The sequence below is a fragment of the Volvox carteri genome, assembly GCF_000143455.1.
Source record: "Volvox carteri f. nagariensis unplaced genomic scaffold VOLCAscaffold_8, whole genome shotgun sequence".
Classification (NCBI taxonomy): domain Eukaryota; kingdom Viridiplantae; phylum Chlorophyta; class Chlorophyceae; order Chlamydomonadales; family Volvocaceae; genus Volvox; species Volvox carteri.
Genome location: NW_003307551.1, coordinates 1467608 through 1493091, shown reverse-complemented (window position 1 = coordinate 1493091; position 25484 = coordinate 1467608). Strand labels below are relative to the sequence as shown.

At 58.1% G+C, this 25484-nt stretch overlaps 5 protein-coding genes across 5 annotated transcripts; 4 read left to right on the top strand and 1 right to left on the bottom strand.

The window, feature by feature from the left end:
* Nucleotides 1–190: 190 nt before the first annotated feature.
* mca1 (metacaspase type I) lies at nt 191–4166 on the top strand (the record flags this gene model as incomplete). Its single annotated transcript, XM_002948025.1, has 6 exons — nt 191–796; nt 1089–1196; nt 1662–1794; nt 2532–2735; nt 3273–3319; nt 3873–4166. 6 exons carry the CDS (start codon nt 191–193, stop codon nt 4164–4166), a joined length of 1392 nt encoding a protein of 463 aa, XP_002948071.1.
* A 2488-nt stretch (nt 4167–6654) lies between these two features.
* On the top strand, nt 6655–7833 carry rabF (RabF/Rab5). The gene is made up of 5 exons (XM_002948024.1): nt 6655–6857; nt 6947–7014; nt 7102–7152; nt 7212–7333; nt 7502–7833. The coding sequence occupies exons 1-5, from the start codon at nt 6732–6734 to the stop codon at nt 7744–7746; spliced, it is 612 nt and encodes a 203-aa protein (XP_002948070.1). The 5' UTR covers nt 6655–6731; the 3' UTR covers nt 7747–7833.
* A 2204-nt stretch (nt 7834–10037) lies between these two features.
* Nucleotides 10038–10766, bottom strand: lsd1 (zinc-finger LSD1 protein; the record flags this gene model as incomplete). Its single annotated transcript, XM_002947876.1, has 3 exons — nt 10038–10301; nt 10470–10649; nt 10716–10766. Coding segments are annotated over 3 exons (495 nt in total), but the record flags the coding sequence as incomplete, so codon positions are not given.
* Nucleotides 10767–18350: 7584 nt separating this feature from the next.
* On the top strand, nt 18351–19754 carry VOLCADRAFT_116624 (uncharacterized protein; the record flags this gene model as incomplete). Its single annotated transcript, XM_002948023.1, has 2 exons — nt 18351–18564; nt 19402–19754. Coding segments are annotated over 2 exons (567 nt in total), but the record flags the coding sequence as incomplete, so codon positions are not given.
* A 4573-nt stretch (nt 19755–24327) lies between these two features.
* Nucleotides 24328–25197, top strand: VOLCADRAFT_88316 (uncharacterized protein; the record flags this gene model as incomplete). The annotated part of the gene is made up of 3 exons (XM_002948022.1): nt 24328–24372; nt 24668–24829; nt 25057–25197. 3 exons carry the CDS (start codon nt 24328–24330, stop codon nt 25195–25197), a joined length of 348 nt encoding a protein of 115 aa, XP_002948068.1.
* Nucleotides 25198–25484: the final 287 nt, after the last annotated feature.

Below are 25484 nucleotides of genomic sequence, written 5' to 3'. Positions count from 1 at the left end.
ACCGCCTCCTTACGGCGCGCCTCCAGCTTATACTCCACCTGCTTACGGCGCTCCACCGTCTCCCTATGGGCTACCATACGGCGCACCGCCCGCTCCCTACGGAGCACCTGCAGCCCCTTACGGCGCTCCTGCGCCTCCCTACGGCGCGCCTCACCCCACACCTTACGGCGCAACCCCTTACGGATCCCAGATGCCCGCGTACGGAACCCCGACAACGCCGTACGGGGCGGCACCTGCCCCTTACGGCGCGCCTCCAGCACTTCCTGTTGCCGCACAATCTTCTTCCCCCGCTAGCGCGCCAGCCAACGCGCCACCTCCTGGGGGGTCACAACAACATCCCGAACCGCCGCGTGTGTCCGCAGTGGGCCCGCAGGACCAGCAGCAGCAGCAGGCCGCCTCCCAAGCACCCGGTCAGGGCGGCAGTAGCAGCCAGCAGCGGCCATCGTCTGCTTACCCCACCGTCGGCGCCACCTCCAACCCTGGACCCGCCACCGGGCCCACTCCCTCCGCCGACGCACTGACGCGACCCGCAACTGCTGCGCCGCAGACTCCATCAGCGCCCCCCGCCTACGGCGCGCTGCCGTTCAACCCCCAATCGCCAACGGCGCCCTACACGTACGGCCAACCGGCAGCGCGTCCCCCTGCTCCTGCTCCTGCGCCGTACATGCTTCCGACCACCTACGCCCCTCCGGCGGGTCACGGCACTCGACGGCGCCGTGCCGTGTTGATCGGCTGCTCTTACCCTGGCACCAGCTCCGCTCTGAACGGCTGTCTGAATGACGTGCAGTGCATTCAGGTAGCTGGGCTGTGGACCGGGGCAGGGGGGGGAGGGTGCATGGGGTGGGGGGGAAGTGGATGGGAGTAAATCGAGGACCGAGTCTAACCGAAAACGCCTCGCCTGATACATCTCTGGGTTCCCTCGGGTTCCTGTCTCCGCTCTGCCTCTGCCCCCTCCTCCTCCTTCTCCTCCCCGTCCTGCTCATCTGTCGCAACTGCTGCGGTTGCCCCTGGCCTGCCCCCCCTGGCCTGGTGTGGTGCTCTGGCCCCCCCTGGCCTGGCGCTGTCGCTGGCGCTGCCACACTCCGCAGTTTTGTCTTCAGAAGCGGTTCGGGTTCTCCGCTGAGCAGATCGTGGTCCTCAGAGACGACCCCGGCCGCCACCCGGACTTCACGTCAACCAAGGCCAACATATACCGGGTGAGAACACATAGCTACACACACGCACCGTCGTATACAGCCGTACACAGTCGTACACGCACGCACGCATACAGTCGTATATAGCCATACGCACGTACAACTCTACATAATACAGATATGAATGAGTATTTACGCACAGCGTGCATTGGCTGGATTGTCAGGATGAGGACATGGGCCAATGACTCGCTTCGGTCCGCTCCGTGCGGCGCATTGGGGGGCAACCCTGGGTTGATGGGTGCCGAGGGGGTGGTGGTGGTGGGAGAACGACGGAAGTGAGAGGAGGAGGGAGAGGAGGAGGAGGGGGACCTGGGGGTTAAGACTAGCCCGCCCTTCCAACATCCCCCTCCACACACACACCCGCTCCTCCCACCCATATCTCCCCCACACGCCCACACACACAACACACAACACACATACACGCCCCCACTTCCCCTCCTCCTGCTGCCGCTGCTGCGCTCCTGTCAGGCAGTTCAGTGGCTGATGATGGACCAGCGGTACGGCGACTCGCTGTTCTTCCATTTCAGTGGCCACGGCAGTCAGCAGTACGACCGTAACGGCGACGAGGAGGATGGCTACGATGAGACGATATGTCCCTCAGGTCGGCAGGTTGGCCCTCCCCCTTGGTGCCGTGTAAGGGCGGGACTGGTCCTCAGCGGTTGGGAGGGGGGGTATTGACTACCGGGCTCTTCATGAGCCGGAGGAAAGGGAAGGGAAAGGAGATGAAAATGTGCTCTAACATGAGAGGGGGAAGAAGGGGGGAGAAGGGAGGAGAGGGGCGGGGCGAGAAGGGAGGAGAGGGGCGGGGGGAGAAGGGAGGAGAGGAGAGGGGAGGGGAGGGGAGGGAGAGTTCCTGTCCGTGTGCCTAGCCTTTCTACCCAACCTGATACACAGCTGCTCAGCCGGATCTTCACGACCCCCTATTTCTTTCATCTCCCCCTGCCCTTTCCCCCCATGAAGAGTGTGTCCAGTTTCCCCAGCAGCATACAGCTGCCCTCCCGAACCGTAACATCCATCCTCCTCCTCCTCCTCCTCCTCCTTCCCGCTCTCCCCCTCGCTGCAATAGGTGCTAGCTTGTCTGCTACCACCACCACCACCACCACCCTCCTACCCACTCACCCACCCAGGGAGGTCGCCGTTTCCACCCTTGTTCCGATCTGCCCTCCTGCCTGCCTGCCTGCCCGGGCGATATCGCCTTAACATTGCGCTGGCGCTGTATCGTTTTATACAAACCTGCTTAACGTTAATCCTTGCGTCCGGTCCGTCTTTCCTGTCTTTTTAAATAATGTTTTACGCGCCAATTCACATGTGTACCTGCTCTCGTACTCGTACTACTAGATTTCAAGCGTGCGGGTCAGATTGTGGATGACGAGCTCAACCGGCTGATGGTGCGGCCGCTGATGCCCGGGGTGACACTGCACGCCGTCGTGGACGCCTGCCACAGCGGCACAGCTCTGGACCTGCCCTTCCGAGCCAAGGTGGACGGAGCAGGACGGTGGTACTGGAAGGGCCGGGCGCGGTACGACAAGGCAACTGCGGGAGGTACGGCAAAATAGAAGGGGCTTGAGGAGCGCGAGGCGCTGACGGGGTGGTGGGACCCTTTGAATGGGGGGCCATGAGGGGCTCCTCCCGGGGGGCACCCGGAGGGTGCCGTACGTCGTGGGGAAGACTGGGAGGGGGAAGGGGGAAGCAACAACAGCAGCAGGAACAGCCCCATAGGCATTAATACAAGTCATATGGCCGAAAGGTTCAGTTGTTTGTGCGAAAAAGTCCATTTGGTGGTGGTGGTGGTGGTGGTGGTGGTGGTGGTGGTGGTCCTTCCATCCCTCACCCTCCCCATCCCTCACCCTCCCCATCCCTCACCCTCCCCATCCCTCACCCTCCCCATCCCTCACCCTCCCCATCCCTCACCCTCCCCATCCCTCACCCTCCCCATCCCTCACCCTCCCCATCCCTCACCCTCCCCATCCCTCACCCTCCCCATCCCTCACCCTCCCCATCCCTCACCCTCCCCATCCCTCACCCTCCCCATCCCTCACCCTCCCCATCCCTCCCATCCGCGTCCGCACTACCTCGCAGGAACTGCCTTCCAGTTCGGTGCCTGCAAGGACTCCCAGGTGGCCCAGGTGGGTGTGCGTGTGTGTGTGTGTGTATGTGTGCGTGTGCGTGTGTGTGTATGTGTGCGTGTGCGTGTGTCTGCTGAGAGGTCCTGGGCGGAGAGGTCTGTACAGGCAGACTCCCACACGCGGGTTAAAGTCACATTTCTGCACCACACCGCACCATCCCCCAGAGAGGCGCTGTTTTGTGTTGGCTCCAGGTGCCCCAGTGCCTCCAAGCCGGAGGTCTCCTCCACCCGATCGATCTCGGAATCCTCTCCCCGCTTCTTCCCCCGCCCCCCCGGGCTTTCCCGTACTCGACACCGGCCCATTCCCAGCCGCCTCTCGGCCCCCGTCCTGCTCAGTTGAGCCGCTTGCCATCAGTTGAGCCGCGCGTTGCCCTGAATTCTGTTGCCGCCTCACTCACAACCTCCCCTGCGCTACTCGAACACCTCCCTCCTGCTGTTCTCACCCGCTTCTCACCCGCTTCAACATCTCCTCGCAACGCCTCTCCCTCACACCTCCCTCTCTGCCGCCCTCCCGCCCTCCCGCCCTGCCGCCCTGTCGCCCCGCCGACCCGCAGGACACCAAGCTGCTGAGCGGCAATGCCTACACCGGCGCCGCCACGTTCTGTTTCATACAGGCCATTGAAAAGTACGGCATCAACCAGACGTACGGCCAGATCCTGAGCCACATGATGTCCACGCTGCGCGCCAGCACTGGCAGCCCGGGGCTCAATCTGGGGACCACCGGTTCCCTCATCGCGGGGATGCTGCTGGGGCCCGCCGCCTCCGCGATCTTCAGCTCGGGCGGCCAGACGCCGGTGCTGAGCTGCGACAAGCAAGTGGACCTCTACGCTACGAAGCTGTCGCTGTGAGATTCGATGAGGCTGTCGCTGCAGAAGGGTTCTGATGAGGGGTTCTTCGTTGAGGTAGTTGGAGTTCCGTTGAGGTAGTTGGAGTTCCGTTAAGGTAGTTGGAGTGGGATATGCGGGGCATCGCGGGGAGGAGGAGTTTTTTCAGTCACGCGACCAGGAAGGGGTGAGAAGGAGGAGGTGTTGATGATGGCGGGAAAGCCAGGTGAACATGGCGCTCGGCGGGGGTGGGTGGGACGTGGTCGTTTTCGAGGGTCGGAAACGCCGCCAGCTGACACCGACTGGTGCTCTGCAGTGAAGTGATGTGTATGTGTGTATGTATGCAATGGGGCCGCCCTACCGCATCTCCGTATGCGTGTTTTTTCTTGTGTGTATGTATGTATGTATGTGTGTGTAAGAAGGTCCGTTGACGCCACCTCTGCCGGGAGGTCGAGGGGGGGCCATGGGGGTGTTCCAGGGGGGCCGGTTGCGGGCGTCACGCTCAACCTGATTTCCACCGGCTCTCTGGGTGAGGGCTCTGGCTCTGGCGCCTCGGGGCAGGTAGTACTGGTGTGTCCAAGCACACACCAGTACCGTTACCACGACCCTCGCCGCCACCACCACCACCACACCCACCGCCAGGGAATGAATGATGCAGCGAACCTGCGGCGGTGTCCACCAGCCTGAGGACCCTATCAAGTCGAACGACCCTAACATCCGCTGTGTGTGCTTATATGGTCCGAGAGGTGTTTTATTGATCTGAGCCGCATTAAGAAATGGCGAGAAGGTACTGTGGCAGGCTGGCGGTACGGTGGTGATGGTGTTTTCAAGGGAGGGAGGGCGGGATGTACGGCAGATGTCTCCGGCATGGGTTTGCAACTGAGCAACGGCGCCTCGGGGTTGTGTGCTGGAGGGGAAGTGCGGGCTGGGGGCCGGGCCCAAGCAGGGGGCTGGAATATACACATACACATACACATACACATATGCATACAAGGCTTAATGCCGCTTGCCGGATGGAGTGGACTGGTCGGTCGTAGTTCAGCTCAGCTGGTTGGAGGTATTGGTTGCTGGGGGGTGAGTGACAAACCACCACGGCCCTGGACGACACTCCGAAGCGTGTTGGTAGGGGTGGCGGTGGTGCATGCATGCATGCATGCGTGTGTCTCTGCATGCATGCATTCATCCATGGGGGCCGCCGGGGTCCGGGAGGACCAGTGCCGAGCCCAATTGTTAGGCGGCGGGAGTGAGGCACAACGTTGTGTTTTCTTTCCATCCTATTTTCCCCCCTCCTTCGTGTTGATGTATGGCGTGTGGCAACACAGTGTGTTGAACACACACACACACACACACACACACACACACACACACACACACATGGAGGGGATACGGCAAGAGAGCCCAGACGATGCTTGCGTTGGGGAGGCGGTTTGAGGTCAGAGCGCGGGGCAGCAGCGCTGTCGATGTCAACCTTACGTTGTGCGCATTTGCCGTTCTATGTATATGTATTTATTGACGAAGCGAAGTGAAGGTCAATGTCGAGGGGACGAAACAGGCACCACCCGGTTCTTTTGCGTTTTCTTGGAGGTGTTTGCTTTTATTGCATTGCATGCACATCGAAAGTCGTAGGGGTTACGGCGGTACTGGAGAGCAGTACAACACGTGCCTGGCAGGATATGGGAAGCGCCTCTCTGCGCTGCGTGCCTTTAAACAGCCCTCGCAGTTGATGGCACCCATCAGGGTTGAAAGGTAAATACGAACTCGCGGCTTACAGGTACTACTGCTTAGGACTACTATTGCATATTCTCCGAGAATTGCGCTGAGAGGAGCCGGCCAGGTGGTCCTTAGTGGCGTTTTGAACGTGGCGCCCGCCCTCATTCTTTCCGTTCTGGTACTTAGTGCATGGGGCCAGTAATTGCATGTGGTAGCGCTCGTTATTATCCTATGGGCATGACGAGCTTTTGCGTTGGGTGAATGAGAACCGTTGATAACCCAATACCCTATAGCTCGCACACGCCAGGGACGCAACTTGTTGCGAAAGGGTTTGCGAGCGAGGCAGCTGATAGTAAGGAGCGTTTCTGAAGCACTGTGGTCGCCTGTCGCAGCGGTGACTGAAATACACTATGATGTAACTTGTAAAAGCAGTTTCAAAGTCGTTCTGGGGCCTTACCACCGGATGCTCTTGCGTCGCTTGAGTTAGGCAGGTACATTTGTTGAAAATTGTTGTGAGCATGTGTCGGGCGTGCATCAAGGTTGGAAGGCATGTCAACTTGATAGAGCTTCGGACAGGTACCGGACGACAGGATGACTGAAGTAGGCCAACTTTCAATGCGCCGAGTGGATTATTATCCCAACGAAGATTGCAAATTCTTCTGCATGTTCGCCGGCAACTGACAGGATGATGCGCGCTGGTACGGGATGCCTGTTAACCGATTTTCGGCACTGGTGAAACAGCCTAACATCTTGCTGACAAACGACACCCAGTTTATTACTACTTGTTTTATTTCATACTTTGTATTTCTCGCGTCTCACAATTACGTACCTGGTCCGCGACATCTCGACTTAACCTGGCCTAAGCCTAGGAACTTACAAATGGCTGCGCCCATGCCAGAGCTGGCACAACAGCAAACAGCAAAGCTAGTTTTGTTAGGCGAAATGGGATCCGGGAAGTCGTCCCTGGTGCTTCGATATGTTAAGGGACAGTTCTTTGACTACCAAGTATGTTCTGTGCGTTAAAGAGGCTCCCCAAAGAGGATGAAGGAGGTCTTGGGCCGCTGAACGTAAGAACTTTCCTCCAACGTCTGCAGGCGTCCACGGTTGGCGCTGCATTCCTTACAAAGACGTTGCCGGAGCTGAACGTGAAGTTTGAAATATGGTAAAGAAGGAAAAACTTAAAACAGCTCTGATGCTTCTACAAGGGTTTGCCATTTCTTGACTGCGTCCGAGGTTCTTGTGGATGCAGGGACACGGCTGGGCAAGAGCGCTACCATAGCCTTGCGCCCATGTATTACAGGTTCGCATTGCGCGTGGGTTCTGCCTTCTGCGGGGAACTGAGTGTGGTTGTTATCGCAGGGGCGCTGCTGCGGCAATTATTGTATATGACATCACGAGCCCAGACTCCTTTACACGCGCGAAGTCCTGGGTGCGCGAGCTGCAGCGGCAGGGGAACCCAGTGATGATTATGGCCCTTGCAGGTGAGCTCGGGTGGGTCAGATGCAGCGAATGGGAGCTTACCAAAGTGTTTGGGAGGGAGTAATGGGAGGGGCCACGAAGATTACGCCTTGCCGGTAGCCTAACGTGCTGCATGCCCGGGAGAAGTTTTTGGTATGGTTTGGCGTCAACCCTCCGACGTCTTCTCTCAGGGAACAAGGCAGACCTGGAGAGCCAACGTGCGGTTTCCGTGGAAGAGGGCCAGGCCTATGCCGCAGAGAATGGGTTGTACTATCTGGAGACATCCGCGAAGACCGCCGCTAACGTGAATGAGCTTTTTGAGGAGATTGCCCGCAAGCTTCCCAAGCCCGAGACGGCACCTCGGCCAGTCCAGGGTGGCGGCATTGTGCTGGAGAACCAGCAGGCACAGGACCGCAAGAAGAGCTCGTGCTGCTGAGAATTTTGCGCGTTGTGCAGGGTGGTGGGTGGATGCAGGGATGAATATTGCGTCGGCGCCTTCCCAGTCACTACTCGGTCCCACGTGAAATGCATTTTTTGGGGTGCACTGGATGCGGTGGGTTATGTCAAGCGATGGGTGCCAGTCCAGGACCACAAATCCGTATTCCTTGGTCCAAAGGCAAGGCACCGCAAGCACCGCGTCAACGTACGAACTCTTTGACCACTTGAATGGTGGTTAGGCCAAGGTTACCTTATTGCGGTTGAAAATAAAACTAGGTAGGCAGGGCGAGGTTGCTTCGGGACCTGGCATGTGGTCTCAACCTCGATCCGGTTGGTTCCAGAGGTGCTGGTGAGGTTGACCGGCTGGCTGTCCTGCTCAGCTGTTGGCTTTGTATTGGCGTCCACAGAGCTATGTTTTGGCTTGGGTCAATTGCTTGGGATGGCTTTGATTAGTAAACGTGCCCAGTAGTAGCTGGTGTAGTGGCTATGTAGTGAAAGGCGTCAGGGTGGCTGAAAGCATGCAGAGGGTGTGGTGCATCAAGAGGGTCTGTCAGGTAGTAAACTTTGAGGCGGTCCCATGTTCCCCACCCCTAATCTTTTGTGCAATAGGCCGCCAGAGGGTGAGTGTGTGTATGTTTCCCGGTCGCGGTGTAGTGTGACTGTGCCATGTGCAAGGACGCTCCTTTCGCAGCTGTTCTGGGCTGCATGTGCTTGCTTGGTTAGGATGACATGCGATTGGCTTCCCTTTTCAGCCTGCTTAACTGGATTGCGCAGAGTCTTGTGTGCCCATGGAGCGTTGTGGTGTAGTGTTCGGTGTATTTAATGAGAAGCAGATGGAGCATTAAACATTCTAATCTTTAATTACTAGATAGCTACAAAATGTTAAAAGCTACCAGGCATACTGAACAACATAGCTCTATATACCGCCGAGGCCGAGGAAGGACTTCCTGTTAACAGAGCGCTTCGAACTGCGCCATCCTTAATGCAGAATCTGGCAGCGAAAAAGCCCTTGAATCAATCAATACTCGCCAAAGCACAACAACTACGAAATGCCTGACAACCACTGCTCCCCTGATGCCGGAGGCTGCAGAGCATGCGTCCATGTTCGTCCCCACCTACAAGGTATCTGCCACCGCGCTGTTGGTAGCAATTTGGTGAGCTCCACAAGCTTTCACACCATGTCGTCCACATATCGAGCCACACCACACGACAACTCACCAAAAGAAGCTTCAAAGCTAAATGCACGGATTGAAGACATCCCGTTCCTTATCGCTGTGTATTATTCCAATTGTGCATGCATCCTATACGTGCCTTAAAATGTAGGGCACTAAAAAGATATGGCATTAAGAGCCAAACACGCACCAGTGTACCAACTGCCATATCCCCATCCTTAAGTGCCCACAAACCATGGTTCGCCACACCTCTCGCAGCACCTCGCTGCGCGTCTCAACGAGACAGGGGTCCCTATGTGCAATTCGTTTGCTGTGCCAAACCGCAAATGTGCGAACCCCCTCGTTGTCAGTTGCAGTGACGCGCACACATGCAACTTATGTGCCGCGCACTTCCCCAGGGCCCCAGCACAAGAACCCGTCCCAGTGCTGGCTACTTAGCTTCAGTTCCGCTCATTCTTCCCATACGCAGCAAACGGTAGGGACCGGCCCACCCTATTCCAACCAACTCGCTAAAGTGCATAGAAGCCAGAGATATATATAAGCACATCTCCACGCCATGTCCGGGCCCCATGGGCCCCTTTTTCCAGGCCCATAAAGAATCCGCGAATACGATTACACAGAGCGGGATCGTACGCCAAGCTCAAGAGTCTGCCTTCACTCCAACCGCGATGTTTGCAACCTGTGAAGGCCATTTCCGCGACATGACGATAACCTCAGGGAATCGAAGTGTCGTCGAGGGCAATGGGGTCCGATAATGCAATCCGACCCATGCAGCCACAATCCAAAAGAGCAAAGGGTGTTGGACGCACAACGATCTATGACCGGCACGCTCAAGGTGCAGGCTAGAGCACGGCTTAGCCATCGGACTGGATACAACAGAAATCCCGCATTCCGCAAGGAAATAGGCTTGCCTCATTGCATAGCCACATGCAGCCAGACTCAGCCTCGCCTTACTATTAGTGTGTGGCACACATTCATGAACACATTTGGACGTGCCTCATATAAGTCGACGCGCTACCCAAGAATGCACGCCGCGCACACGCACGCCGACCGGCGATTTCGACCAGGGATTGGAAGTAACCATGCAATGTGCATTACCAGATACAGGGCACCCGTCTCATTCCATTGAACGCACCTCATTCCCTTTGTCGTCGTATGATGGAGGGTTTTCCACCACTACTGTCTGCGTGGGTTTAGGCCGCTGTGGTTGCTGTAGCCCGTTGGGTCCCGCTGATGTAGGCCCCCCAGGTCCCGCTCCCGCTGTTGCCGCGGTGACCGGTGTAACGGTGTGGCACACGGAGCACTTCACGCTCTGCGCCCCGACTGGGTATTGCAGCATGATGTTGCACCCATTGCAGACCAGATACACGTACACAGGCACCTGAAGCGCCATGGTTTATTTGAAAGACGTTCGCGTGCAGTCAAGGGGGGCGACAGGGCACCCGGCAAGCGTTAGTTGGGTCTTCTCAAACAACCGGTCCACCCAAATACGCCGAGGTTGCGCCGAACTTCATGGCGCCAAGTCCTTCAAACTATCTGCCACAGCAACAGCAGGGGCCCTCACCTGGGTCACAGTGTGGCACAGTGCACACTGGACGCTCTGTGCGTTTCGGGGATACGATAGGAGCACTCGGCATCCATTGCAAACAATCTGAGCGCTATTTGCGCCTGTATACGCCGGGGCCGTTGTAATGTAGTCGCACCGTGCACAGCGCACGTTTGACGCTCCCTGCAGTATGCAACGTATGCTCGTGAAGGCGACAGCTCTCAGCCGGGAGAGATAAGTGTATCTTACTTGGGGATATATGAGGAGTTGTTGACAACCGCCACATACGAGGTGACACTGCGCTGGAGCAGGCACAGCACCTGCAAAAAGCAGTCGCGTCGTTCAAAGCCCTGTTGGAAGCCGAGCTGTTATACCCTCATACCATTATGTGGAAATTGGTACATAGACATCCCGGTTAAGCTTGTAGAAGTTTCCTTGCGAAGTGACCTAGTTATGGAGACAAGTTGTGTTCCTAGGATATTAATAATGACGCACTTTATAGATTTGTGTAACGTTATGTAAAGAATGAATGCGACCTTATGAGACTAACCTTGGGAGGTAGTACCGCCGTGCAGTTGTCCCCCGGCAACTCACCATATGCAAGCCCAGAACTCCAGCAGATCTTCCTTCCTAGAAAGCGCGCAGACCTACCTTAGGCCCCTTTATTTGTGCTTTCCTTCGGGCCCCGGAATTTAACTCCCGTATGCAACTTCACTTGGTTAGGCTTGTCTGCTTGTTCCTATTCATTGTGCACTTGACCGGGTCTGCTGGAGAGCAAGATGTATCGGGCGAGTCAAGCAACAGTTTTATGTTGCGCGCACTTGCGCTGCCGTTACATGATCTGGGTGTTTTGTTTTCTCGTTCAGTTTCCTTAGAGGCTGAAGGTGAAACTTTGGTACATGATGGCTTTGAGAAGGTGAGTCGATGCGACAGACATGCATAGTGTGCGCCTTGAGGAGGTTAGGGGCACAGTATACCTAAGCAAAGCAATCAGACTCCTCCATCTGTTGCTGTCAAGATTGGGTGGGCCAGTATGTTTGGGGGACACCTGCAATGGTGTTATAATACCTATAACCCATACCAGGAACATGCTTATCGCCAACTGCAGCACGCCTGGCCTCGATGCTTAAAAGGCATACACAAAGCTAATATTCCGTGACATACACTGCGCGAGTCGCCTGCAGGCCGTTCCTGGAGAGGATCGCGACGCAATCTTGGCGCCCACCGGACAGCGAGTGAGCACCGCCATCAATGTCTGTACAGAACCGAACACATGCGGGCCGGCGTGCACTCAGGAAAATTGCGGTTTCGACACGGCTAGCTACATCACCGGCGGACCTGTCGACGCCCCAGACTCTACGGCTGGCAGCACGGCCAGCGTGCCGGTGACCAGGGGCCCTGAGCTCACGTGCGTGCCCACAAAGGAGGCCAACGCTACTGTCCCATCGCCCCAGCCTGGTATGGCCGATAATGCGGATGTTTTGCCTTGCAACGCATCCTCCCAGCTAGATCAGCATGCGCAGGCCTCCAAAGAGCATCTGCCTCCGCAGCCGACCTCACAGCCTCAGTCGACAGCATGCACATCGCAGCTTCATCCATCCGATGGAGATAGAAAGGATGGCTCGGTGACCCAGATGGATGGCGAACAGTCAGATTGCGGCGCTGAGACGATTGAGACCACTTTGCGGGGCGCTGTGAATGATGAGCACCTTGGCACTGCCACAATGCCAAGCGCTGATGCGGCTGGCAATAAATCCAGCGCACCTCAGGCCGAGACGTCGACCCAGCAGGAGGCGGTGCTGCGGGCGGTGCGGCAAGAAACGGCCCAGCTGACTGTCCATCCAATAGGTCAGGGCAACGATGTAACACTGCAGCAGCAGCCCGCGCAGCAAGCAGCGACACCGCCATCTCCATCGCCGATAATCTCTACGCAACCAGTACCATCTGCACAGCCGCCGCAACAACAGCAGCAATCCCAGCAACAGTTCCAACAAACGCAGCCATTAACGCAGCAGCAGCCCCAGCAGCAGCAACCCACGCAGCCGCCCACGCAGCAGCAGCAACTCCAGCAGCCGCAGCCGTCGCTTTCACCTCCGCCACAGGGCATCGCGCAGCCCACGCAACCAGAGCGGAAACGCCATACCGCCATACCCCTACCTGACGAATTTGTCATGTCGATCCCTACCAACGAGCTTTCCGTGTCGATCATCTCTGCTGAGTCGTCCGGCACTGCGGCTGGGCAGGCCGGGGCTCAGCTGGGCATGGCAGGTGAAGAGATCTTTCTGGAGGGGTTCGCGGGTGTTGGAGTTATGTCAGGCGGGGATTTAGACGGACGTGTGGCTTTGGGCGAGGTAGGGCTAGGCGGATCCGGAAATCTGGAAGCGGGTCTGCTTAACGGGGGCCCAGGGACAGCCAGCGGAGCGCCGCACGGCGGCATGTCATCTGCGGCCGGCGGCTCCGCGGCCGGGGCCCATCTTCAAGATGATGAGGATGATGGGCGGAAGATTAACCTCGCAGCTGCATCAGACGGCGCGAGCATCGTGGCGGCCAATAAAGAGGCAAAGCGGCCGGACAGACTCATAGATGGCGATGACGACTCCTACATGAAGAACACGTGCTCATCTTCGAAGTGGGTCATCGTGGAGCTGTCCCAGCTGGGCCGTGTGGACGAAGTCAAGCTGACAATGAAGGAAATGTACAGCTCCCGTGTGCGCGAGTTCCAAGTCAAGGGCCGTCAGTCTCACCCCAAGAAGGACGGCTTGGCGGACTATGCGCGCGGTCTGGATCTGGATAGTTGGCAGTTGTTGGGCGTGTTTCAAGCGGAGAACCGGAAGGGCAGTCAGGTGTTTCGCCTGCCGCGTAAGGCCCGTGTGAGGTACTTGCTGCTGCAGGTGATGTCGCATTACGGCACGGAGGAGATGTGCGCGTTGAATAGCTTGGAGGTGCGTGGGGTAACCGCGGCACAGGAGCTGGAGGCAGCGTTGTCGCGGCCGCTCAATGCGCATTCGCACATGCCGCCTACGGCAGGGCGCGTGGGCGGGGCCCAGGCCCGGGCCCCACCGGGAGCAGCTCCGCATGCGGGTCAAGACACGCCATCGCAGGTCCTGCCTTCGCAAACTGCCGGTTCCCCATCATCCGCCGCGTCGCCTGTACCTCTCGTCCTCGAGCATGGGTCGCAACAACCAACGGCAGCTATACCGCTGCCGCATGTGCCGCCGCTGCAACAACACACACCGCCAGTGTTGCAGCAGCCACAGCAACCGCGGGCACCACAGCAGCCGCAACAGCAGTCGACGCCGCCGCAGCATCAAGAGCAACGTGAACCTCCCAGCTGCGCAATGCCAGGACCCCCTACAGGCCAGGCAGGTGGTGCCGGTGTAGACCCAGCTATCAACTGCGGAGATCCCCCGCAACCCGAGCCGGTGCCTGGGGAACCGGTGCCTGGGGTGGACGCTGCGGCTGGGGCATCTAGCGGGCCAACACCTCAGGAAACTGTCAGCAACTCAAGCAGTTGCAGCAGTAATAGTACCAATAATAGTAGCAGCAGTAATATGAGAAGAGCAAATGATAGTAATAGCAACGGTAACAGCAGCAGCAGCGGCAGCGGCAACAGCAGCAGCAACACTGGCGGTCCTAATAGTAATGGCAGCAGCAGCAGCCGCAGCAGCAATAACAACAGCTCGGCCGGGACAGCGTCCGCGGCGGCGCAGGGTTCCTTGGCCGGCACTGACCACGTCAGCCACCCGTTTGCGGGCAGCGGCGAGGTAGCAGATGCGCAAGGCGGCGGCGATGGTGGCAGGGCCAGCTTGGATACCTCGAAAACCGCGGAAACTGCTCCGCGGGCCCCTGGCGACACTGGGTCGGAGTGTGAGGTCATTGGCACTGAAGCACCCACCAGCATGGCGCAGCTGGCTGTGTGCCCTACGGAAAGCCCCGAGGTTTCTGATTGCCAGCACTTTGCGGCCCAGGCTGGGGCCCTCAAGGAGGCGTCTACTGTCACCGGGTGCGTGTCTGGAGGCACAGGGTCTGACGCCAGCGCTACCGCGCCCGCGCCAGGGCCAGCTCCAGGCGCCATCTGTGATGCGGCCCTACCGCCAATTGCTCAGCTGACATGCGGGGCTGCGGTGTCGGGACTGTCCGATGGCACAACCTTCAAGGAGGCATCGTCAACAGCCCCGGCTGCGTCCCCATCGGCAGCTACGTTGGAGTCGGGGCCGCCAGGGGATGGGGCTTCACAGGCGGCGGCTTCGCAGGCCAGTCAGCCATCGGCGGCAGAGGATGGGAGGTCAGAGGTGTCATCGGAGGGCCCTGGAAACGGCGATAGCTCGACAGCAGGGACGGAGGACCAAGCAGGTAGCAGTGGGGCGGCGGCGTCGACGAACGGAGGTAGTGAGGAAGCCCTGCGGCCCTTGTCCTGCTCTTCCGGGCCCTCGGCGGTTGCTGGCCCGGGAGGTCAGCCCCAAGTGGCAGACGGGGCAAGCACTACTGGGGACGTTTGCAACACGGTTGCTGCGCCTGCAGTTACCGAGACGGGTGGGGGAGCGCCGGTATCGCCGGCATCTCCGCCATTGACGCCCAACGGGGCGGCGTCTACGGCCCGTGCCGGGGGCATGCCTTCCGGCGGTAACGGGGGTGTTATTACGCCACCAGTCGCAAACCCAACGCAAAGTCAAAGCACCGCGTCCGACGAGCAACAGCATAAGGCAGGATCCGCTGCGATGCCGGCGGATTGCTCAGCTGCAGCCATATCAGCGGCAGCACCCACATCTCCGCCATCTACCCCGGCAAGCTCAGCTGCCGCACCGGCAGCAACGCACGCTGCCGCTTCTGGCGCTACCGGCATCTCATCCCCGGACATCCCTCCTATGCCGTCAGCGCCTGTCCCACCACCGTCGCAATTCGCTTCTAATGGCCATATCCTTACAGTCAACGCAGCCGCCGCCGCCGCAGCAGCAGCAGTACCTCCAGTTGCCCCTGCTGCCCCTTCCGCCGCGGCCGCAGCCGGTGCTGGCGCTGGTGCTCCTGTGCCGCAGTCACAGCCCGCTGCTGCGGCCGCCGCCTTAGACAGCATCGCGTCCATGCTGGATGGCGGCGCGGCCAGCAAGCCGAGGGTGGCGGGCAATCTGTTCGACGTCATAAAGCAGGAGATGATGATGCTCAAGCTCAATCAGACGCGGCTGTGGGCATACATACATGCGCTTGTGGACGCGCTGAATGCCAGGCACGGAGAGCTGGAGGCTGATGCACAGGTGGTGGAGGACAAGGTGCGGTTTGAGACATTTATGGCCGGGTGGCGGGTCAGCCAGGAGCCCAGCGGGGGTTCGGGGTCTCGGAAACGTTTGGCACCTGCTGAGGGGAGCTGTTTATCGAATCGCCACCCGGTTGCGGCATCAGGGGAGGCATGTTGGCCTGTGGGCCCCTGCCCTCTTCGCGTCAGGCGGTGCAATGGCTTGCAAGGTGCAATGCCCCCTCATAACACGGTATTTGGCGGTGGTGGCCGTTGCTAGGGTCTGGGTAAGTGTTGTGGGTACTGTTATGTCGCGGCTAGAGCCTGCTGGAGGGCGTTACTCGTTACCGAGGTCAAGGTGTGCGACGTATTACCAGACCTCATCGCAGCTGCTGGGAAAAGGCGCAGCTGCTACGGTGCCACCTACGTCTACCTCGCTCCCTTGCTGGTAGCACCCCATCCCCGGGGCCTTGCCACACAGCTGCTAACAGCCCTTTGCTGCACAGCTATTAACTGGCTACCCAAAATCTGGGATTGCGTTCCCTTTGCTTTTCCGCAGCTGGTTCTGGATCTGGTTCTGGATCGTGTGGATCCGGATCTGGAACTGGGTTGCACGTTTGCTTATCATCTGTTACCCGACTCAATAGCCTCGGACATTCCCCTGGCTCTCCCCCTGCCCCGTTCCATGCCTTGTCTGCAGTTGATCTTGTTGGAAGCTTCCTTGGGGACGGTGACAGGCCAGGCGGTGGCGCGCGCCACCGAAGCTACCGCGGCGCCGCTGGCGGCACTGGCGGCGCGGCTGGCCGAACTGGAGTCGCGTGCGGCGCGGGCCGAGGCGCAGGGTGCGGCTGTGCTGTTGTACAGCAGTGCAGTGCTTGGGGTTGCGGCCCTGGCAGGACTAGGAGGAGGTCGGTGGCGCATGGTGAAGTGGTTGACGGCCCTATTGGGTTTGGTGAATGGTGCGGTGGCGCTGGGACTGCATTTGGGCTTGGTGCGAGGGGCACTTGCGGGGTATAGTCAGGTGGCAAGGGGTTACGTGTTGACGTTGCTTGGTCAGGCAACGAGGGCCGCGGTGGGTAGGTGAGGTGGCGCATAGTGACAAGGAATACAGATCTAGGCCCAGTATTGGTGGTACTGGTGAGGTTAGGCTATTTTCATGATGTGTGGTTCCGGAGTTGGAACCCGCAAAGGCCCAGGGAAGAAGATTTTGGAAATAAGCGATTGCGCGTACGGTTCCTGGTTAGCCTGTTTAGGCATTTACGGCTTTACTGGTTCGAAACTGCATGGCCACTTTGCATATACACGTTTATAAACATGACAGCTCACCAGCGAGTGAGTTGGTGGTACAGCTCCTCGATGACGAAGTCCGGGAGGCAACTTGACGCCCCTCGGTTCCATCACGTACGAACCATATGCATGAAGGATGGCGGTACACGGATGGCGTGTCTCCCCAATTACAGGGTTTTAAGTTAAATCCCTCGGGGTGTGTGATCAGGTTAACTGTCTAAAGGGACTGATGAGAGCTCGCAAAATGCGTCGCAGATTTCTTGGTGTTGTGAAGCATGCAAGCCGGCATGTCGTGTCGGAATAATGTTTTGGACGTACGGTACGGTTGGGTTCAGGTTCGCCAATCCGATGAAGATACAAATCGCGTATTGCTTTTTACAAGTATTCCGTGTTTTAAATTCCTCGCTAATGCTTGTTTGTTTCTCCGTGAAGGCCGGATTTGCAAATTGCGGGAGACAGTACCGCAAGAACCGGCTTGGCAAATCGCAGTCGTGCGAAACAAATTGTCTGAGCTACACGTTGAACATTTTGAAGATAACTTAGTTACTCTGTGCCGCGAGGCACACCGTTGATGCTGCAAATGTCTTGCACCGCAAACAAGTGAATGCACAAGATGGAGTTCAACGAAAAAGCTTTTGCCCGGCAGAAGTTTCGCAGCAGCCGCGGCCGAGGTCGGGGAGGCCGCGGCGGAGGCTCTCACCGGGGCGGCCAGTTCAGCGGACCAGCCCGGCAGTCACATAGAGACCTTGACAGCAACGCGTACCGGTGAGCCCCTCTTGCCTTTCCCTGTTGAACCCCCGTCCTCCGGCTGCCATGCTCGCTCTCACGAAAGACGTTGGGGCATAAGGTATGAAGATGATGCGGACAAGGAGGAGGATGGTGTCGTGGCGCCCAAGTCCCAGGGAGCCGACCTAGAGGCGCTAATTAACGACGCGGAAGTGCAATTCAACCAGGCCTTCTACCGCCTCCGTGCGCAACTGCATGACACCATGGAGGAGGTCCCGCCGCTGGGTGCCAGCCACCCGGAGCAGGTGTGTGTTTATGTGTGCACACACATGGAGGTGCGCGTGTGTTTTGCTTGGACATGGGCGTTACAAAGAAGGATCCCTGACTTGTTCACGACGCTTCGCGAAAATATACCAGGAGACAGGGTTTTGGGGGCTGAACATGTGCGGGATAGCAGCTGATATATAGATCCTCCTGCTCTTCCCTTGGGGCAAGCACCCATCCATCTAACCGCCTGTGTCCAGTGACGATGACGTGGGCCATGCTGGGGGCATGCCGGCACAGCGCGCTGCTTTTCCCCCGCTCGATACCGCACATCATACCACAACCGGCACATCGCTGCGGGTCCTCGTTTGTGGTTGCAGTTGCTGGCCGTAGACCTGGAGGCGCTGGCCGGCAGTCTTTCCGCACTGCCGCTCCACACGCTGCTATCCCTGGAGCCACACTACCTGGCGGGCCTGGATCCAGAGGCACCGGCCACCGGCACAACGAGCGGACCCGACCCTACGGTAACGGAGCAACGGCAACCTGGGAGCGCTGCTACGACCCCCACGGCGGCAGTAGCGGCAGCAGCACCTGGTGCAGCCATGGGGATGCATTTGCACGCGCGGCCACCACCGCCTCCCCCTGGGGTTCCCCCCCCTTCCTCTTCCACATCGGGAGTAGAGTCAGCTGCGGTCCAGGTCTCCGCAATGATGTCGGCTCGGGGACCCAGCCCAGGGGTGCTACCGGCTGCTGCTGCAGCTGCCGCTCCGGTTCGCATTTCATCAGGAGTTGCAACGGCTGATGCAGCTTTTCCTGCTGCACATAGTGGGGGCGGGGGTGGGGGCGTCCCCGTATCGACCGGCGTGAATGCAGGTAGTGAAGGTGGTAATGACGAGGAGCTGGAGGCGCTGCTGACGGGGCGCGTGCTGGCGCGCCCAGCCCATCCAGGTCCCGTACCCCCTGCCCCCGAAATAGTTACCTCAGCATTCGGCGGCGCCAGGCCCACCGGCGGTGCCGCCTTGCCGCCAGCGTTGGCGGCAGCAATGGCTGCTGTCGGCCGGTCCCCGCCTCCACAGCAACTCCCGGCCAGCCCCGGACTGAGCCGCAGTGAGCTGCAGACAACAACACAGGGCCATGGCGGGAGCAACGAAGAGGTCAGCAGTGCTCCAGTCTCAGGGGCTGGGGCAGGACCAGCCCCTGCTGCCGCAGCGGCTTCTAGCTCGGGGCTGGGTGCGGCTTCCAGGCCAGCAATACCCGCTATTCCTCCCGGCCGCGCACCCCTACCACCCCACAGCCATCTGCCCGGCTTGAGCTCCACGACGGCCGCGCAAGGGCTCCTGGCAAGCGGCGGGACTCCTGGCTTGGTTCACCTGGCGCCTGGAGAATCGGCCAGCCGCCTGCCCTCCGTGCCCCCTTCTTCCTCCCCTGGAGCTATACCAGCACATGCGGCGGCGGCGGCGCCAGCAGTTGTGGGGTGTGTGCCTTCCGGCCGACTGGTGGCCTGTGCACCGCCAGCACCAGCAGCCCAGCTGGCTGGAGCAACCCGTGGTCCGCTCGGAGGACACCCCGGCGGGAAGCCACCGCACTCCAGTGCTGCGCTGCTACCTAAGGCGCCGGGGTTGCAACGGGGGCCAACACCAGTAGTGGCGACTAGCGACTCAAGTGCTGGCGGCGGTGCAGCTAATGCTGGGGCGGTTGTGGACGACGAGCTGCGGCTGCTACTGGGCCTGCCGGTGGGGACTAACGATGGTCCCACGGCCAAGGTGGCTGTTGTTACAAACTAAGCAAACAATAGCAAAACAAAATACAAAACCAAATTTATTTGGAAAACGTTTGCTTCACTTTTGCTTCAATCAGCATCAAATGAATAAATGAGTGCTTATACAAAACGAGCATAAAACCATTTTTTGTAGCCACAAAGCAGGCAGCGGCGAAGGTGCGAGTATGGCGACAGGTTGATTCAGGGGCACCACCGCCATGCATGTTTTTTGAGACTCACTAGGCAAGTCATTTCATGCTGCGAAGCCTTTGTAACCCGAAGTACTATGTAGAACCCAAAAGATCTAAAACCCTAAAACCCATTGATGGAGCTAACAGAGTTATGCTGCGGGTTGTGGTGGGGTGGGATGGGGTTGGGTGTGACCTGCAGTGCCGGAGGGGCGTCTGCAGAGATCCAGGACCAGGGGTTGTACTGCCTGGGAGTCCTGAAGGTGCACAATTGTACTGCCGGAGGAAAGTGCTGCAACTTTGAGACATGAAATCCTTGGGGAAATTGCCTGGTCCCGAGCACCTTCCTCCCCACCTTCTTGGTGATACTTTTTTGTCCCGACTCTTACTTTTCTTCCGCTGCTTATGCCTTCCAGGTGCAGCAGCCGCAGCCCCGGTTACAGGCGGCGACAGCAACGACTTTACAGCCCGCAAAAGTAGCATCAGCGGCGAGGCCAGCACCACCGCCGCAGCAACAGCTGCAGGGGCAGCAGGCATCCGCAAAAAGCCTTGATGACTGGCTGAACAGCTTATAGAATCCGGCACGAGCTGGCGGGAGAGAGTTGGGTTCTTCCTGCGGAGGTTTTCTTGCTGGACGTGCAGGAACAGCATAGCCCAGCTTAGCTCAGCTATGGATTGGGCATCCGGCGGTTTGCTGCAGCTTGCACGGAAAGCACACCATCGTACAACACACCACACCACACCATGACATAGCACAACACGAACCGGCTATGGTCGGTTATGATGCAGGCATGAGTCAAGAGGGAAAGAGCCACCTTCCCTCTGAAAGGGGCTGTTCGTCCCCAGGAAAGCTGTGTGTTTTGGCTGCTGACGGCTCCTATGGGATGTCTCCGTGGGGCTGCGTTGCCGGCGGCACCTTGAAGGAAAGGGGGTCTTTAGCCCAGCACATCGACACGGGCTGCACGTGGGCCTCCGAGGCTTCCGTTATCATCTTAACATCTTGTCAGTTGTCGCATGAAAGAAAACACCTAAGAAAACTCGCTTAAACGTTTTAAGCCAGAATACGGTTACTGGGGATGCTCTGGAGGGATGAATACAAGCTTCACTGTCCAAACGAACCCGAAGGCTCACTAACCTTACCAACTCACAGGGGGTCTGACGGTGCCTAACTTCTTTGGCGGGGCTGTCAGATGGGCTGATTACCAGCTGTGGATGCTACGGAAGGATGGACTGAGTGGTACCTGTTAACTGTCGTTCGTGGACATGAGTTGCCAAGTGGTGCGTGCCAAGACGTATAGTTGCCAACAGGCCTTAGTCAGGCAAGGAGCGAAAAAAAAATCAAAATATGGGAAAGATTATAAATGTTTCCTAGTGATTTTCATGTGGACGATCTTCATGATCCCCTTCATAGTCGGACTCCTTTCCGGGGCTTCCCACTCCCTCTGCCCGGTGCTGATGGCTGAGTCCCTGCAACCTGCCGGATCCAGATTGTGAAGCTGGGCACGAAAAGCTACCGGGGTCCGGGCGCCTGGTCAAGTAGTGGAGAGGTCCACCGACGCCGTGGCCTGCCCCCTAAGCGCCGTCCCTCTGTACTTCTCCGCCTGTTCGACCTACACCATCCCCGTGACCCGATACCTCTCCCGGTCCTTGGACACTGACGGACACCCGTGTCTGCAGGAACTGCATGCAAGGTGCTTCACCAGTTCTATGATGCTGTGGTGGATGGTCCGCTACAAGCATTGGTGACGTTTCCTATGGCAATTACAAGGAACGGTGAAAAGAGGGATGCATGGGGACAGGGTAAGGGGGAAGTGTGTGAACGGTCTCGAGACATGAGTGGTGATGCAAGAGGTGTGTGCGCACGACACCGTGTGGTAACACATGGTGCACATTGAGGGTGAAACCGACTGATCAACTAAACCACCGTTGATGCTCGTAGGCCCCTATACTCAGCCGAATAAGGAACGATTCGACAAACACCTAATGTAGGCAGTGTCACCTGATGCGCCTGCATTTGCTGTTGTAGCGCGATAGATAGCTACACAGTAATGATGAGTTCATTAAGAAATATGCGAGTTTGATTACGAATAGGAAATCTTCTGAAACTGACATGGCTGTCAAAGAATTATTTGTAAGAATACACCGGAACTGAATATCAAGAATCTGTACGACAGTCATTTTTGTAATCCACGAACTTACTGAAATCTCTTTGCTCACACAATTACGTGGCTGTTTTAGAATTTATATCCTACACACGTTCAGTTGGTGTGATTTGGGCGGCTGTTGACCCGGTTGCCAACTGGAAGGAGACGTGCACTGCAGCAGTAACAGGTGTTGTTGGGGAAAGGGGGTGGACACCACGAGGGCCATAGAGCTCCCCGGGCAGCCCTCCCCGGGCAGCCCTGTCTGACCCCTACCGAGGAGTTAAGCGAAGATAGGCTGCGCGTTGCTGGCTGTACTACTAGTTGTGGGCCCGGTAGGGTTCCGCATGGTCGAGAGGATTTCCCGTTTGGCTCGTAGCCGCGTTGTGGGATGGCGGCTTGGGTTTAGGCCTGCAGCTCATGCGCGGGTTTATGTACACCGGCTGGGCTTAGGAGCCGACACAAGGCTGGCAAGGGGAAATCAGCCTACCGTGGCCTTGTGCGCCACTGCATTGCACTGTACTGCACTGTACTGCCGGCCCTACCGTGCACGGTGCTTGTACTGCCGCTGCTATCGTCGACGCTGCCACCGCTGCTCAAAGTGCTTCGATACCCATAGCCTTCGGATGACCCACCGAGGGCCGAGGGGGGAGCGGAAGGTGGAGTTAGCCCCAAGCAGCTCTGCGGTCTTCACTGACCCCGACATCTGCTTTACGGCGCTCCCCTCCGGCACTCATCTGAGTCACCTCGTGGCGGGGAGCAGCCCCGGTCACTGCAGCTAGGGCCTCCACGGAGGGCGGGACGGCTGTGTGATGTGGAGGGAGGAAGCGAGAGGGCAGGCAGGCAGGCAGGCAGGGAGGGAGGAAGGGAAGGCTGTCTTTTGCAGGGTCCCCCCGACAACAGCAGGGGTGCAGCCCGCGACCAGTTTTACGGCTTCTTGCGGTCGACGGCTGATAGCGGTTGGCCCGTCGTACGTTGCCGGGGACCATTGACGAGCCGCGTTGGTGGCGAGGCGTTTGGTCGGGTCAGCAGCATATTCGACCTTATTGGGCGTTCTTACCGCCACCATGTCGCGTAATTTACACCACGGTAGATTACCTGCGTTGGATTGGAATAAGAGGAAATTTAGTGTGGTTCAGGGTGGTTTGATGATGTTTGCGGACCTAAAGCTGCACGTATTTTTGGAGGACCTTGCTGTAAGCACGCTTACCGCCATTTGGACGGCTAACGTGCCCCCTTCATGGGGCCCTCATGGTCCGGGGAAAGACAGGATGGGCACAGGTGCCGAGCTGGCACGTCACAAATTGCCAACCAATCACCCGATCATCATCCTTATTGGCGCCAACGCATGTATCTATGAGGTGCATGGGCTCGGTTTATTTTGCCAGGTTTGCTTGCAGGGTTTCGGACCTGTGGCGCGATATGTCGTGCGTCCTCAGAAACACGCCCCTGCTAAGGTGCTTGGGTGCTCTGATAGGGCCGCATTGGAAGGGGGAGGTAGCAACATGCAGCACTCCTGAATGTGTGAGTGGGCCTGAAGTGTCTTCATGCTTTATGGGGCTCATGGGGACATCCTGCAGAATGTGTTCCGTTAGGCAGTAACTAACCTTGCGCTTTACAGGGGCTCGCAGACGTTTGATGTTATTACGAGAATTGCTGGGTAAGCAGTCGTGGTGGCTTGAGCCTGGTGATGATGGTGGTTGTGATGGTGGTGTAACCGTGGAGGATTTGTGTCTTTTTTCGTGGCGCAAATCGGGTACGCTGGGTATGACCCGTGGGTCGATTGGCGTCAGCATCTCGAAGGAAACTGAATTAATAAGACTGTGACCTCCTGATAAAATATTTTACATGCAGATAGGGACAAAGCTGTGTTCCTGAAAGTTTCTGAAAGCCGGGTCCTTGGTGACGATTAGGCAGGTAACACTTATGATTGCGTTGGTCTCGGCGCGCTTATCGACTGCATCTGTATATCTTTGCGTCAGGTACCGATATTAAAAACTTCTAGCAGCGCTTGTAGAGCTCCCCATTTCCCCGTCATCTCTCCTTCTAATAACTAGTCTTGGGTTTGATTTTGCTACCTTCCTGTCAAGTCTACCAATTTTGAGCCATGCTGCTGCACCTTGCCCGACGCTTTGCCGGCGCGGCTACTTCGACAGCGCCGGGTGGCTGCCCAAGCAAAGCCGCCGTCGTTGCTTACAACCGCGTTTTTCCTGTCGCTGATCGCGGCCTGTCTTCCAGCCCCAGCTGCTGTTCTGCAATTGGCTCCCACATGAGCGACAACGACCCAGAAGCTCTGGCGCACCACAAGGAAAAGGTAAGCCGCGAGCCGGGCGCAAGAACATGGCAAAGCTTCTTCGCTGCCTCGGATGACTAAAGATGCCGAGCAATGAAGCCGTCACCGACCGGGACCCAACTGCAGTAGAACGTTTTTTCCTTTTTCATCCAGGCGACGCCACCAGCTAGTAAACTTGACACAAACGTGTTCCCTGGCCTGACGCAAACCCTAAGTCTTCTGTAGCTTTGGGTTAACGAACACAGCTTAACAAGATGATAGCTAGCGCGCAGTGTGGCCAGTTCGCGTGTGGCTACCACTGGCTGTGGTTCCGCAGGTGCTCAAGGGCGAGATGCCTGCGTTTGTGCCCGAGGTCGAGGGCTGGCATGAGACGTTGGCCTCGGTTTCGGAGGCGGTTGTAAAGGCGGAGCGCTACGTCGACGAGGACTCCACCAAGGACCCTCACAAGCTGGAACAGCTGCAGAAGCACACCATCGAGGTGGGGTCTGGAATGGATCAGCGCTTACTGCCCAAAGCTGAACAAGCACGAAGCAACTCGGGTGTTCGTCCAACGACTGGCAGCGCATAGCTGCCTTACGCGTGCCGTCTTCAGTCGCTGCTTTGGGGCGTTGTTGGATGGAATCAACTGTCCGTTTGCTGAGTCACCCCGTGAAACTTGGTTAGGGCCTCGTGTCACTTTCCGCAACCCCTCCCTGCTCTGTGCAGGTGGTGCAGCAGCTGCATCACCATGGAGAGGATGGTATGCCGGAGATCCCCAAGCGCAGTCAGCAAGACGTGTCCGGCTCACCTGCGCACTCTGCCAACCTGGAGCACATGCGCAATGCGCCCGGTTCAGATCCTCGCTGATGAGTCCGGATCCGGGAGACCCGGGAATGAGATGAGCGAGCGTCAGGCGACGGCAGGCAGCAACAGTCGCAGCTGCTAACGTAACGGCGGAGGGATTGCTGTTTGGCTGCAAATTCTTCATGTGCCAACGCGAAGCGATTATTTCTCAACCCGTGGAAGCGCAAGATATTATCCGAGTGGATATAAGCCATTAGCGGAATTCGTTTTGGTGGGAAGGGAAGTTTGGGCATGAGGAATGCGATTGTCTATGTGAGGACGTTCATTGCAGTACTTCACACATTGATGTT